This window comes from Styela clava, chromosome 4, assembly GCF_964204865.1.
Source record: "Styela clava chromosome 4, kaStyClav1.hap1.2, whole genome shotgun sequence".
NCBI classification, from domain to species: domain Eukaryota; kingdom Metazoa; phylum Chordata; class Ascidiacea; order Stolidobranchia; family Styelidae; genus Styela; species Styela clava.
In genome coordinates, this window is record NC_135253.1 from 10,089,648 (window position 1) to 10,106,164 (window position 16,517).

The following is a 16,517-nucleotide window of genomic DNA, read 5'->3' on the forward strand; positions in this document are numbered from 1 at the left end:
CAATTGTATCGTTACCATGCGTAAGCACAAAGTTAACAACCCGGCAAAACTCACTATTTTCTATCAGCTCTCCAGCAGGACCTAGTGGAACAATTCGGAGAGTTTTCATAAATTATCTTTATTTTTCACATCTACTTTAGGAAAAACCTATAAGAATCAATGGCAGTCACAAACACACAAGATATTGGCTATTAAATAACTAACCAAAAACAACGATTTGGAAATTTAACAAAAAAAAATTGTACAGAATAAAGGCAATGCTCAAGTCACCACCAGCGGCAGGAGTAACTGGGATATTTATTATATTGTCAGAAATATGTCCAAATTTGCTTTATATTTCAAAATTGAGATCCCAGAACATATTTCCTCATCAAATTTTCCAGTCAACAGTAAAATGAGGTTTTGCCGAATACACTATTAAACACAAACAACTTTTCATTGCAAAATACACCATTACAAATAAACAACTTGTTCACATCATGCAGTCCTGTAATAGAATATGTAATTTAATTTTATAACACACTATCATTTTCAAATAAAAACACCCATCATTCCTCAAACACCAATCCATAAAATGGTTACAATCTTAAATTTCAACTACCAAGACCAAAAATTATTTTTATTGGTACAGTAACTAACATTTTGATGGCAAGATTAGAAGATTAACCAAAGATACCCATAGACAAAATCGATAAATATATAAATAATCATATAGGAACATTGCATCAAAATATGTCATGTTCGAGACTACATTTCGCAGAATACGGTCGACCGCTAACAAACAAATAAAGAAAAATAGCACCGCAAGCAAAATTGGTGAAAAATTTGATAACTAAATTTCAATATGACTAAATTGACAACTAAATTTCAATATGACTGACAATGATGTGGGAGTTAAACATTAGGTTCTATATCCTATATGGTTCTATATCCTATATGGAACATATTTTTCACCACACAAAAACAAAAATTGAGGTAAAAAATTAACAAAGATGACAGTCTATACATATGGAATAGTGGATCAAGAGCGACTTTCGTGAACGCGATAAATTGTTACCCTGAAAGCAGATAAGCAAAAATATGAAAAGTTTGGTTCGAACTTTTGTAAATTACATATTATCTACTCTTGCGGATTACCATTAAAGATTGCGCACCAGACAACTTCTGTTACTGGCAAACAACAATATAAATTATTCACCCCATTTGCAACTATATAATTTGAAAACAGAAGGAATCTGCTCGACTTTTACACACAAAAATACAGATAGGAATTATAGCAACAAGAAATATATTAATACACACAACACAATTTTTTTTTCTACTAAAATCGAGCATGTATTTGTTCAGGTGTTATAATGTCCATAGAATGGATATGTGATAGACTTTTATGCAAATCGATTTTTCACAAAAATATATTTATATATAAATCACAATATTTAGCAAAAAATTCACAGGTGAACAAATTGAGACATCGGAATTTTTATCAGTTAATTTGTTTTAGGTTTGTTCTGCAAGCTTGATTGCACTTGAGTTGATAATCGACGAGTAAAATCTTGAACGGCAGGTTGCGACTGTGCCTTCTCCACAGCTGCTTCATACATATGATTCATGAACTAAAAACAGAATTAAATACAAAGTTAAATAGTAATAATTCCTAAATATAGTGAATTGTTGAGCGGACCACACAGATACAGTCTTACCAAACATGAGGTGAGAAATATGGTTAAAAAACATGACGGACCCTTTTCGTTGTAGATTTGAGGATCACAATTTAAACCCATGCCTACTACCTAACTCAAGATATAATTGTGCGGTCTATTCGCTGTATTGGAACAAAATCAGTCATTTCAAAATGTGGAAGCTACATATCACTTCACTTGTCTCTAGATATATTATGAGCAAAATGTTGAACACTTTACAAAAAATATATACACACATACACGGTAAATATTGTTAGAATTGTTTACAAAATGACCAGTTATGTGGCCGGGGTTATGAAAAATATTAATTTTTGACAACAGTTGACTCTGTATATTATAAATAAAGTAAGAAGACCAATGTGTCTGGAATGAAAAAAACAGCGAGTTCAACATGTACAAACATCATTTTAAAAAAGAAAGAAGTTGACACACACTCCACTCAGTCATATATCACTGATCTCTGAATATAGAGTTAAAACTAAGGGATAGGCTTTACATACCGTATTTCCCGGCGAATAAGTCTACCTGGTAAATAAGACGAGGCCCGTTTTTAAGCCTGAAAAAAATGGGTTTTTGCATATAACCTGCCAATAAGTCGGGGTGGTAGAATCGCATCAACATCAGAATCTCAAATTACCATGCAGAGACATTTGAGCTGACGCATTAGTAAAAATAGCCTATGCAATGACTTCTTCTTGTAGCGTAATATTCAATCTATGCATTGGTTAAAATAGCCTATAATGATTTTTCTTGTACTATTCAATCCATAACAACTACGAGAATTCAAACTGTCTTTCAATTTCAATCCAATTGTGTCCAACCTAACTGGCGATTGCGTCCACCATAAAAGAACATTACCGATCTAAAATAAGATGGCAATGATGGGGATGCGTGGATGATATCTCTAAAGGTATTTTATGGTTCGAATTGAATAATAAGGGCGACAACAAAAATATTATCATACTCGCCTAATAAGACGACCCCCACAAAATCAGGTCGTAAATTTGGGTCTAGAAAAGCGACTTATTCGCCGGGAAATACAATATTGGGTGCGGAAAGACTGTCACACTGCCGAGTTCAAGCAAACCAACATAAAAATTCTACTTACGCCTTCCCAAATAGCATTCGCAATGTTGTCTAAAGTTTGAGCAACTTCGTTGTGTTTTCCAGTAAATCGTGCATAAGACCAAACGAGAAGACCAGCAAGGCAAGAGACGAAAGCTAGATTGAACAATGCTGCCAACGAGTCTATGTACACAAAACCAAAAAGGGCTGATATGATGTAACACAAAAGTGCACATGCAAAGAATGTAGCTGGTGTACGGCCGGCATGAAAAATGTTTTTAGCATCGTTTGCTTTTATATACGAATCGAAAGCTTCATCAATGTCTTTTATCAGATTTATTTTATATCTTGCACTGAATTCCTCTCCGCCCATTTTTCTGGTGTTGGTAAATTGTTCTTCTGCTTGTTGCTTAATCTCATTGTGACGATCATCTAGAAGTTCCGGATTGACATAAGGCATGTCACCTCCACAAACCTGCAAAACAGAAGGAAATATTTCAAAGAATTGATTTCATAACCAGTTTTGATTTATTTGTTTTTAACACTTGTTTTTATTGACCTAATAGCCATTTGAAAAATAAATAGAACATGTACTTATCCCATGACAGAAATTTGGACACCAACTTCTACCTCTTGAGCCTTGAATGGGCAGTCTTATTTTAAATCCCCAAATCCACAGATAGCTCTTTGCTTGCCATTGGTGCAAAGGCATAAATTTACATAAAGTGACACAGAATCAATCTATTTTATTGTTACATACAGAGATCACAAGTTCATATAGGAAAAAAATTAAAAACCTGTCAAAGCAAAATACTAATTATAGATCTTCTAACTTTCCCACCAAAGGAGTCTTTTAGTAATTCTCAATTCAAATTTATAATGCATATATCAGGGACATCCCGAATGAATTGAATAGTGATATAAATTCAAATAGTTGAATAGTGATATAAATCCTACATTTTCTAGTATTTTGAAATAATTTATAATGTTTTCGCTGAAAAACTTGTAATTGTGAGTGAAATTTAAAAGTATGTACCGTAATATTAAAAGTATCATTTGATCACAGGCGAAATTGGAAGATTATAAACAACTTTTTCGGTTGTGAGTACAAAGAACTGAGATGTTAGCTTCAAAATATGGCCGAATTTATAATATATTTATAATTCAAGAATAATACATTGAAAAAGGGGAGAATGGCATAATATCCAGTTATGGCCATTTCACTAACAAATTAAATACACTTCAAGATGATTAATTGCAAAATTTCAGATTTTAGAAACAATTATTAAAATGGTGTGGCAAACAATTCGTATCTTTTATTCTAAGTTCTTTTTTTTTACATATTTATTTATTTTTTGTTTACTATATAATTTATCCAAAGCTTTTCTCTTTTTCTAACCTCATTATAGCCCTGCGGTTTGTGTGTGAGGGTGTATGAATTGACTCAATAATTTTAGGTGAGTGAACACGTACCACTTCTTTTAGCAAAACCTTCCATCTCATATTCTGTAAGTTTTAAATCTTATCCAAGGTTTTGTTTGCTCTTCTGATTTCATAATTAGTTTTTATTTATTTGTTTATATGAACCATTTTATTGCCTGTCATGCTGATTATGAAGTCGAAATAAACTAATCTTCATCTTTATTTCCAAAGTCTAATTTACCTTTTCCATTAAACCAATGTACAGATCTCGTGCTTGTGCAACAGCTGCCAGGTTGTTCGCCTCTGCTGTAGCCTAAAATAGAATACAACATTATCACTCACTTGCCAATATTAATAGAGTAGATATATTGGTAGGATCAATTATTATAACTAAGGACAAATTGAAAGATTAACAGCTTCAAGGTCAAGGTTATTATGATTTAATCGAGGAGTAAGATGAATTTAACAGACGAGTCATAAACAATTTGCATAGCAAATAGGGATCCCAGTCGCTTTGATGAGTTCAATGAATAGGCCATGTTGAATGTAGGAATAACATAGCATGCCATGAAAACTATTTCTAGATATGACTAAAATGAAGGCACAACATAGATGTGATCGTATTATCTATCATAATTGCCTGTTTTTTCAACAAAAATCTAAAAGATATGGATTTTATTTTTGAAAATTTTTTATTGTTTATTTTGTATTTGATATTGAAATGTTGTTCAATAGTAATTGTACATGTGGGAAGTATCATAGAGTAAAAACTTTGATATCTATTTTGCTCGAGTAAAGCCGCGTCACAATTTCATGTTTATTGTTGGTTGGGTTGAGTTGCAAGATGAAATTTATTATTTATAAAATTTGAGGTCGCACGAAAAAAGAGTTTAAAACCACTGATATAGATGACCCAAATAATACCATTTTTTAATTTTCACCACATATCATTGAAATAAATATCTTTCAATCTTCTGAGTCTAGTCAGGAGTTTCAATCTGGAACGATTAAAACTAATTAATTATTCCTATAACGAAATTTGACTGATCAAGAGATCATAGTTTGCTATATGATTAAACCATCGGTTTCAACTCCCAAGAAATTAATATAGGAATAGTATTGTACTCCGAATATGAACATTTCAGAATCTAAATTTGCATAATGTTATAATTGAAAACAAAATCATTGCGACTTTGTTCTTCCTTCCTTATTTTAATACTATACTTCGCACCCAATTATTTTGCATAACATATTATCCAATATCATACCTGGAGCATAGTCTTAGGTTCAGGCAATTCTTCTCCTTGATATATCTTCACGTAAGCTTTAAAATATTCAACTAAATCTTTACAGGTAACTTTAGATCCGTTGATTTCTTTAACGACGAGATTTTCAGGGGAAAGTAATAAAGGAACAAGCTCTTTGAGGTTTGTCTTGAAATCAGAATCAATATCTAGATGGAAATAATACAGGGAAATAAGTAACTGATTTATCCATGAAATAGTGAACATAAACAAATGATCCATGTCCCAACTGTTTTGGCATTAGGAATATCAGACTGAAGGACTGGTGCGCCTAGTATTTGAATCCGGAGCCTAACTTTACAGATGCTATTCCAAAAATCACTAGCTAAGAACTACTGTATCACTATTAAGACATTCTGATAAAGCATTTTAAGCCCCGGTTATTATCAGCAACTCCATCTTACCAAAAGAGTCCAATCCCAATTTATGTTAGTAGAAAATAACACACAAATCAGAGTTTATATAAGGAGAGCATCACATTACATGGTCACATAGGTCATTAACACACACATGTGAATTTTTGTGCAAGAGCTGGTGATGGATAATGTAGATATACTGCTTGCTATTAATGAGGCTATAAATTATGCAGTGCATGTTTACCGCAACCGTGCACAGAATTCAGAATTTAAGTTTTTAAACGACATGTCTTTCAGAAAATTCATAGAATCTAAATTACTGTACTTAGCAATTTGTTTGTTATTTCAACTTTTTTTTTTGCAAAACAGATACATTGTGTAGCTGATTGGCTACAGCCTCGTGCGCAGTTGAAAAGGAAGCCACCGCATTAAACAGAGTTTAAATCTAAACTAGCTTAAAAACACATTGCGACAAATTGTCAAAATCTGATCAAACTGACCTTTCAAACATCCTCTGAATTTAGGATGGGTGGCTACTTTTAATCCTGGATGAGGCATGAGGAAGCATGAAAGACCTGTAAATAAAGTATAATACGTTGTCGGATGTCAACAATTAACATGCTACAATTATATAATCATTCTTCAGATAGCAGCTTCTTTTGTAGACCCTAGCAGGATTGTTTTACTAAAGTCATCTTGTCGGGACTAAGAATTGCATTTTTTACTGCTGGATCAATCAATATTGAATAGTCATAGTCAGCAGTTTACCAATGTTTAAAATTTGCTCTGGTCACTTTGTAAGCTCTATTGTTTTAGCCTAAATTTGAGGCAACTCTATAATTTACATCATCTCAAATATGTGAAACATCAATGTGGGCTACAGAGAAATGTCTGTTGAACCACAAAATATCATTTGTTACGTTTTGAATGGCATCAAACACTGTACAGTACCTAAGTCCTTATGACTAAATATAATGATATAGTATATTTCGTTTTATGCAATTAAATTTTGACAAGAATCCATAAAATCTATGACATGTTTAAGGTGTAATTTCAATATCAGTCTCATCCTAATTAACCTACCAGAAAAACAAGATTGAATATGAGAACGAACTCTCTGTAATTCGTCATGAAGTTCTTCTCTCGTTTCTAATCTCTTTTCCAAAACTTTTTCTCCTCCTGCCAACCCATAGTCGAATTCATAAGGATAACTCCAATCTCGCACAAGGAATTGCAAACTCTAAAAAAGGAGAGGTTGGAATCAGCCAAAAAATATCAAGCCATCAAATAGTGCTACTCAAATGCCATGCTGAATAAAAAATTTTACCACCGGTAAATGTTCAAGTTTACTAGCTAGCTGTTACGCATTTCCTGGAAAACCTAAAAATTAGGTTGAAACTGTATAGCATCGTAAATCTCTGCCAGTCCTATTTTAATACCATGATAAAGGTGTCGGACTAAATAATTTTATAATGTAGTTTACTGTTTATTCATAAATGATCATTTACCTGAAAAGGTTTATCAGAGAACTCTTCCATTGCTAGTCTTCCATATTCAGTAAAGAGCTGAAAAAATAAATAAAAATTTACCATCATAAATCAATCATACAGAGACAGTGTTGCGGATTATTCAGTCTGAAATAACAATAACGCAGAATTTAAATTTCCATGAATTTCCAATTAATCATATTCCTACAGAATGTATTCAGACTAGTAATACGAGGTAATTTGTAAAGTCTTCTCTTGAACTAATTTCATAAAATAATATGAAAATTGCATCACATTATTGATTTTATTTTATCCGATAACAGTTTTAGGCTATAGTACATTTTTAGTACTGAAAATGAAATATCGAAATGATCAAAAATAGATCTAAAACCAAGTTGGTATTATTATATCGAATATGTTCAATTAAATAGGATTATATACTTTCTGAATATCTCTGGTTCAAAATCTTGATGACGCAAATAAGCATCACACATCAAATGACGTCAGAATTCATTAAAAAAGTTTAAAGTAGGCTATATTAGCAGTTAATTACCATACTGCAAATGATTAATGAACCATTAATGAAAAGCATTATAGCTGTCTGAATATATGAACATATTAAACAAAGTTTTTGTGTTGTGTATTCATCAGAAACATGGTTCTGAAACCCAGAAGTTTTTTCCAATTTTTAAACATATTCAAGTACTGCATTCAAAACACATTATTGTAACACATATTGTATGTATCATTCGATACTGACTGACAACAGTTCAAGATCATATGCTGATCATATTATGAAAAATATTCCTATGGCAGCTCAATATCCATCTAATTAGGAGTCATACAAATAATGAAGGTCAAACCATTAATTCATTCTTATTGCTAACAAGACAAGCTTTAAAAATTGGCTTCGCAGTAGGACATTATTGAATAAAGAACTTATAATTTACACTAGAGAACAAGGCTTTTAGACTGCAATTTTTGAAATTTCACATGCAAAATTTGAAATTATTGTCATTTGAGAATGTGTTTTTCAAGAATATAGATAGTCAAAAAAATTTTTTTTTCAAAATTAATCCTCTCTACAGCGATATCTGAAATGAAATGGCAGAGAAAAATTAGAAATATACTTATTTTACGTTCAAGTTACTTATGATCCAAATTAATTGTTAACTCATGTATCTGAAATACTATAGTGTATAGTGTATAGAAAAGGTGTCGACAACTTTAGCAAAGCCATCAAATCTGAATTGCATATAATCGTTTGATAGTATTGCAATACAACACCGATATTATTAAAAACTCATTGATCCCCATATCACAGTCTGCAGTAACTGTATTGTCTAGGTTGTTTTGTCTGCCAGCTATCATTCATTATGAGTAATGTCACACATCACACCAATCTGGTTGGCAAGTTCCACGTAATATTGCAATGACCTCTTGATAAGTTTACTCATATGAATCAAGTGGGCTTGAGTATAAGTACAATCGTCATTAGATATATACGGTATTTACGAATTGGTATCGCAACAAAATATTTCAGTCGATTTGACATTGTAAAAAAAGAGGATAAATATAGTATATAATTTGAACAAAAGTTACATAATATTTTATGACATGTTACATAATTATGACAATGCAATTCGGAAATTTATATAGCTAAAGAGAATGAAAGAATAGAAGAACTTTTTTTAAAAAAGTTTTTAAAAAAAGCATGAAGGATATCAATAAAAAACTTTAACGGAGAAAATAGTCAAACGACAATGTGATTATTCACACAATTATACAAACAATTGCGTTCTTTCTGGATGCGTTTTCTGCACCAAAATGACCCAAGCATTCTACAGTTACTCTATTAGAATTACCAAGCGCTGAAGATCTTCAATTATGATATACCGGTAGACAGTATCGTACCATGTGAGAATATGTTGTGTTTTTGTATATTCATTGAAGTAATCAAATACTTTTTTCGAAATGATTCAATTGAAATTGCATTACAAGTACAACAAAAGTCAATGTGATAAGTAATGAAAAAGATAGAAACAGCTAGCTATCTTTTTAATGTTTTAGTTTTATTTCATTTACATATAAAACAGAACAAGTTTAGGAAAAATACAAAATCAGACAAGTTTTTTATTAGGACTGAAAGTAAAAACGTCAAAAAATATTTCTTTAAAAAAATTTGTGACAAAGTTGTGATTTATGTCAAATTTTATGGATTAAATTTGTCTACTAAACAATTTAAAGATCTTCAGTTGGATCAAACATTCTTTATGAATGTTTTTCCTTTCTCACATACAACAGTTGGGAGATTATTAAAACCCGTATGAGGCTATGATGATCAACAATAATTTAGAATGACTAAAATAAAATTTGAAAATAAAGGAAAATGCCCGTTTCATTTATTTTATTACATTCATATTATGTGTTATTGAAACTGTTCCCTCAAAAATTTTGTACACACACCAAAGATTGATCACACAATATCGATGTAAAAAAAATGAAACAGGGCATTTTTCCTTATTGCCAGCTTTTTAAATTCTTATCAACATCTAAGTAAAGTGATAAGAGTCAAAAAATCTGTTCATGTTGGATTTTTATATCAATGGGATTTCAATACATGCTGAATACACCAAACCTACATGTAAATGCTGCAAATCATCTTCCTGCAAGTTTTGAGAAATGTTGTAAACTTGTACAGAAGATGTCATTGTGCTGAGTGCAAATACTGTTGCGCAATCTTTCACTGTTGATTGAGAATCAAAAGCTCCTTGTGTATCAAGAAGTATGACGGCAATCTAGAAATTGAAAAGGTAAAAAAGAATAAAAGCAAATTGAATAATATCGCATTATGCACAGAAAACTAAACAGAACCATCAGACTAGTTTCGGAAACAAAAAACCATATGAATATTATTGAAGCCCATATTAATGAATGGTACTAGATGAGATAATTTATTTTAACCTACACTGTGGTAAAAAATTTAACAACAGACAGGAGGTAAATTCATAAAAGTTGTCAAATGTCATACAAAGGTCAAGCTAAACATGGGACATTGAATATAACAAATAAGTAATGCAAGGAAAAATTGCGGACAGAACCCTAATTCAAAGAGTGATGTCATTTCAAACATTATAAAAAATGAGCATATTGATCATTGCTATTTATGCCACTGCTACATAGATTCAGCAACCAATAATCAATCACCGTAATCAAATTAGGGTTGCATATGTTTTTAAAAATTCATATGTATAGAAAGACAGATTACCTCTGTGAAACAAGAATGTTAATATTTTTCTGTGAACAGTAAATGAATTTCGAAGATGTCAAAAGGCAATTAATCGTAATTCACATTAAAATAAAATGTCCATCACTCAACATAAGCTTATAGATATAAAAAGTACATCCTTATATGTAGTGTACAACTAACTTGACACTAATTTTTGACATCGTCATTTGCAATTGCTTGTATACTCAACAAATGGATTCAACAAAGCAAAAGGCACTTGCCAGCCCCAAAATGATACATTCCTGGATGAAACTAAATATCTACCTTCTCGCCTGATGGGGTGGTACAAGTAAATACCTCACTCCACATCAATATACCAGTTGTATCTCTCTCAGATCCACCTCGCCATGAGAAACCTGATAATTCAGTATCTTCTTGGCCCATCCATTCTACATCCTATAATAACAAAAAATGTAGAGAATACCTTTTTATAACACAAATAAATGTATCCGACTCAATTTGTCAATTGAGAGGCCATATTTGAAGATGGCTTATGGGTTGCAATAAAATAAAAGTTTGTTTTCTTTATTAAGATATATTGATGTTTCATTCAGTTTTATGAAATATGGACCAGAAATAGATGTTCGGTAACTGGAAGTAACATATACCATGGAATGCTTCATGATCAGGTCATTTATTGCTGCCACGTGATCTCCATCAAATATCACAGTCTCACAAATTGTGGTACCACTTTGGAGTGAGTTCAATTTCATGAGGACATTCTCATAGAATTCAGTTTCCTAAACCTAACTAAATTCACACAAAATCATCCGCTGAAATTGCATACCAAAGTATATCGTATTTATCTTTTAAACCAAAAGTCACAAATTTCATTGAATTTGTGGAAGATCAAAATGTAGAGAGTATTGTAGACGAAATCTTGAGTTTTTAATTAGTAAGAAAAATTTACCCCATTACTTTGTAGATACCGAAGAAAAAAATTCAACAAAAACGATTTTCCTTTTCTGAATGCTCCGGCAACTGAGATGACAGCAACATGTAAATCCTTGATTGAATCTTGGAGTAACAGCGAAGACAATTTCTCTTCATCAAGAGTAAAGTTGTGCTTTTCTGTTGTCACAACAATGGGAACAGGATAGGGACCTTTAGGCATAATTTCTTCTTCATCTATTGCTGGGGTGGGTTCCCCATTGACTTGTACTTCAACAACACCAGGCATATCTTTATATTATATTTACTTTTTTAAGCTCAAAAATTTTCAGTCAATATTTACAACAGCTTCTAACAAAAATAAAACAAGAATTTGGATGTGAAAAATTAAATTTCACATTTGATAACTGAAATCAACCTTGGGACAATAGTTTCACAACATTTTCAGAAATATAGTCAGTATTATTGTCACCTCAAGTGACAAAGAGTGATAACAAATAATAAATGTTTCAAGGACAAGACAATGCTATTCATAGAATATGGCCAACCAAGTTACCCTACAATGGCTCTGTTTGTAGCAGCAGAAGATGCATAACCTAATTCAAATTGATCTCCACATAAATACTTCATGCATAAATTTAAAATTTGCATTTTTGTATAACAGAAAGCGCAACGAGTCTATATTCTGCCCACTGAATCGATAAAGCCCATGGTGGTAAGCAAAAGCCTTTCACTAAAAATAAATAACTGTATAAGCTGTGATGTCGAATTATGAAATCATATCTATCCAAATCTTCATATAAAAATCAAACGATAGGCCTATCAAATTAAAATGTTTAGCAGAATAGATGTGAAATAAATAAAAAATTCAGATTATTAAAGCCAAAATAAGTAATAGATCTAGTATGTCGCTGTTAACAAGATATATATGCTGTACTGTAGTTTGAATATGGATATCCTAGCATATAAGCCCAAACTTATATAAATATGTCAAAACTGTACCAGCAAAAAATTTGACACAATGATATTTATTCAATGAAGACAGAAATTTAGCAGTATATGAAACAACTAATCATTTCCATTTTTTATTCGTGGGAGCCAAGAATTGAAGCTAAAAAAATTCAGTCATTATTCTTGATGCTTGTTAAGACATTATTAACTTTTGAAAAATTGATTTTTATCAGGAATAATTATTTTCATACAATTACAAAGATATATGATACCATATAACTGACTTTGATATCACCATATCAAACTTTAATGAAAACCTGAAAATCTATCTAGGAGCTGAGTGAGGAGAATGTTTTAATTCAACTTAGCAGATGAGTCTCTATACAAAAGCAATGAAGTAGTAAAATTTCAAAGTTGATATAGAATGCCAATAATACAACCTCAATTGAGTCACATCTAGTGTATCACTGTGTATGTATCAGTACTTACGGTAGGTTCTTAAAAAATTGTCATCATAATATTATAGGTGTCAAAATGTTGCATATAAAATTCACACCTAGCTTAAATATCATAAATATCTCTGGTTAATTTCTATGGCATCTAGGTGAATCAAACTTTTCATATTCGAAAAATTATCTGAAAATATAAAATCTACCTCTGATTGAAAACTTTAATATGGATAAAGTATTCTATTCCAAAGGAGAATCTGACAGTACAGCAGTAGGCTACATCTCAAACAAAGGAGTGGCATAGTCCAAAACCTTGCATCACCAAGCTGCCAAGTGTTGCCATCTTACAGTCTTATTGACTTTTCCATAAAACCAGTATTACATCACCATACAGATCCTGAAATCACACCAGCACACTATATACTGATATAGCTGTATGATTATGAGGATTAGCTGATCATGTGACTAGACTGGTCAAACAAAGACGTTTTGTGATCAGCAGGGTTTGCTCTCAGTTCATAATTAGTAACAACAAGTGCCTCTCTTTGTGCCTGCATGAAGTCTCCAGCAAGGCCAATATAATAAATCTTAGTTGACTCTCGACCATTGTCTGGAAAGAATATTGACAGATGGCTTAGATTTGAGAACTTTGCAGCTTTTGTGGGAAATTTTAATAGGATTAATTCATTTCCCGGACTCGGAAACGAAAACACTTGATCTGCTTCCTTTTCAGTATTGTCAAAAGTCATATCTGGGATATTTTTAAAAAGCCTCATTTCCTTGGGAAAAGACATATTTTCTCCCCCAATAATCGACAAAGCTTTAAGCTTTACTGTGCCATTAAAAGGGATATTAAAAAGAAGTTCTGCATCAACGTCACTTTCAACACACTTTTCCTGATTAAATCTTTCATCCCAAGGTTTAAATATAGTTTTTCCTGACCCATCTTCGCGTTCATTTAAACATTGAAGTGAGTCTAAATCAATTTTCATGTAAAGACTGAATTGAGCACTGTTGTCCTCAGGATCATGACTATGATCGTGCCCATGGTGATGGTGATGGTGATCGTCACACATTTTTCTTTACAACCACAAAAATAACCACAATCTTCGGATTAACTAATCCCAAGTAATCACCACAGAGAACAACTGAACAAAGGCTGAAGTGTTGGTCCGTCGAGTCCAAACGACTCTATTGACGTCACGCGCGGAAGATTTGTATTTTTGCGAGATGTCAGCCAGCATGTGACTGAATACGGGGAGACCTTCATGGCCATCGCACTGTATGTTAACGACGACCTAATGTACCTACACAAATTAATGTAACATGTATGTATTCGAAACCGGCGATCCATCATTTCATGGAATAGAAAGTATGCAGGTCGGATGCTAATTGGGGGTCCAATCATACTTGGTATTCTATTTTGAGTTTTGTGTAGGCTAGCAGTTTTAGTACAGTCACAGAAACGCGATTTTGCGATGATGTATCGGTAATTTTTTTAACTACAAGGGAAAAATAGGGCAAGTATTGACGTGCACGATAAAGAGATCCATCTTCCATTGATACGTTTCAATGCAGAGATATCATATTGCAGGTCACATCCCTAGTGATAGCAAGATCTTTTATTAGACGGAATTTAGATACCGGAAATTCTTCGTGACATTGTATTGGGGCGTAACCACTGGTGGGATTCAGCCGGTTCGCACCGGTTCTATAGAACCGTTTCACCAAATTTTAGGAGATCAGCGAACCGGTTAGCATTAATCAGTTTATTTGCTGAAAAAGATTACTTTTTGTAACAGAGCCAACAATATTTTGGCTATATAACATTGTAATTTACAACATCAAATGTCAACCAATGACATTGTTTAATGTCATTGTGTCAACCATTTTATTAAAGTTGTTTGACTTCAGGTAATTTATGATACTTGGTTACGCTTAGGTATCATTTGCGCACGTAATATATATTTTCTGTATTTGAATGGCATGCTTAAATCCACATCATATGATTAGGGTATTTATTAGCAAAAATATTACGCTTCAACACTTTACTACAATATACATCATGGACATTAGTGTAGGCCAGGGGTGGCCAACCCTTCACATACCATGCGCCACGTTTTAAACATAATGTTTCGGATGCGCCTTGAATCTCTTGTATTCCCACGCCTAATGTCCGCTTCTTGTTGAAATTATATAAATTTATAACACACACACATATATACACACGTATATGTAGTTTTTACAATTTACAACTTCACATGAATAGAAATTAAGCAAGGAAGTATAATACATAAAACTGATCAATTTTATTTAAGTACCGCCTTTATGAGACTTTTGCTGCTGTTTTACTTTCGCCAGTTTTTTTATTCTTGGAGTTAAGTTTGTTACTGAGAGGAGCAGTGCATTCTTCAAATTTAAATCTGTAAGTCTTGACCTCGCTTTGCTTTTAATTAGTTTCATGGCAGAAAATGTTTGTTCACATCTATATGTCGTTCCGAAACGACATATAAAACCCTGGGCAAATTTTCTCAGTTCTGGAAAATTTTCACGGGGTAACGATTGCTAGAACTTGATCATGTCAGATGCACTTGGGACTGAAGAAAGCTCATCAAATTTAATTTTCAATGATGGATGAGTTTTCAAGTCAATTAGTTCAAATTGTATAATGCTTGGCGTCTTCATTATGGTTAGTTCACTAAGTGAAAATGGGTTTATAAAAGCGAGTATAGAGTCTTCTTCTTTTGAAATATCATGAAAACGACTTTCAAATGACTCTTGCAATAACTTGATTTTTTTCTGTGTATATTGCCAAATTGCCATTACCAGCAGCACATTCACGGTGTTCTTTTATGTGAGGAAAACTGGGAAACAAAAAGTTCCAACATCATCTTGAATGTGATAATGCCATTTACTAAGCTTGGAAATAAAAAGGTACGATTAATAAGTAAAGTTAGGCGTAATATTGTGACAACAGGACTTTAGTATCAATATCTACTCTACTCTACCCTCGATTCTAATTGGCTTTTGCTAATCAGCTGTTTGGCCTAGCGTCGCGTGATTTTACTCCAGGCTTCTTCGAGATTAGTTAGTACTTGCGTCACAGCAAGCGATTTTACGCTTCGCTTTTGTTGACAACGGTCATTTGAAGTTTGGATGAAAAAAGTGATATTTAGGGGTCATTTTCAGCATGTTGTGGGTTGATTTATAATAAATTTTTTAGGCTTGGGCTATTCAACTGGTTGTTCAATGGTTATTGGGAGATATTTGGGAAGTCTGGGCAATGGAAAATCCATGTTTCAAGCTGATAAATGACGATTTTCTATTTTTCCAGAAGTTCTGAACATTTTACTTCAGTAGGGAAAATATAGTAAATTTTACTAATTTTCGCTAAAAGTCTAGAATGAATGTCATAAAGTCCGTCCAAAAGCTAACGTCGATAATTGCCTGTTGTTTCTAATTCAAACAAGCCGTAAATGGGCGACGTGGAGTAAGGAGAATAGATTTTAGGTACAATCAAAAGTCACCATGTAAATCGCAAAAAAACGGCTTGGCGTGGAGAAGCCGAGTGCAATTAACAATTTTGGCATGAAAAGGGTTAAA

The 16,517-nt window shown here is 32.5% G+C and overlaps 2 protein-coding genes across 2 annotated transcripts; both read right to left on the minus strand.

The window, feature by feature from the left end:
* Positions 1-102: 102 nt before the first annotated feature.
* On the minus strand, positions 103-11,926 carry LOC120326100 (atlastin-2-like). Its single transcript, XM_039392329.2, has 10 exons — positions 11,534-11,926; positions 10,888-11,019; positions 9,977-10,132; positions 7,356-7,412; positions 6,931-7,087; positions 6,348-6,422; positions 5,456-5,640; positions 4,429-4,500; positions 2,809-3,240; positions 103-1,613 (listed from the first exon to the last, which is right to left on the minus strand). The coding sequence occupies exons 1-10, from the start codon at positions 11,801-11,803 to the stop codon at positions 1,488-1,490; spliced, it is 1,662 nt and encodes a 553-aa protein (XP_039248263.2). The 5' UTR covers positions 11,804-11,926; the 3' UTR covers positions 103-1,487.
* Positions 11,863-14,553, minus strand: LOC120326102 (PITH domain-containing protein 1-like). The gene has a single exon (XM_039392331.2). The coding sequence runs from the start codon at positions 13,988-13,990 to the stop codon at positions 13,364-13,366; it is 627 nt and encodes a 208-aa protein (XP_039248265.1). The 5' UTR covers positions 13,991-14,553; the 3' UTR covers positions 11,863-13,363.
* Positions 14,554-16,517: the final 1,964 nt, after the last annotated feature.

What these genes read in the sequence shown, in the direction of transcription:
- LOC120326100 (XM_039392329.2), bottom strand. Translation starts at nt 11,803, where the DNA reads ATGCCTGGTGTTGTTGAAGTACAAGTCAATGGGGAACCCACCCCAGCA. An exon ending in ATGATTTGCAGCATTTACAT is followed by an intron (nt 7,413 to 9,976) that starts GTAGGTTTGGTG and finishes TTATTTTTTCAG; the next exon opens with CTCTTTACTGAATATGGAAG. An exon ending in ACATTGGTTTAATGGAAAAG is followed by an intron (nt 3,241 to 4,428) that starts GTAAATTAGACT and finishes TCTGTTTTGCAG; the next exon opens with GTTTGTGGAGGTGACATGCC.
- LOC120326102 (XM_039392331.2), bottom strand. Translation starts at nt 13,990, where the DNA reads ATGTGTGACGATCACCATCACCATCACCATGGGCACGATCATAGTCAT.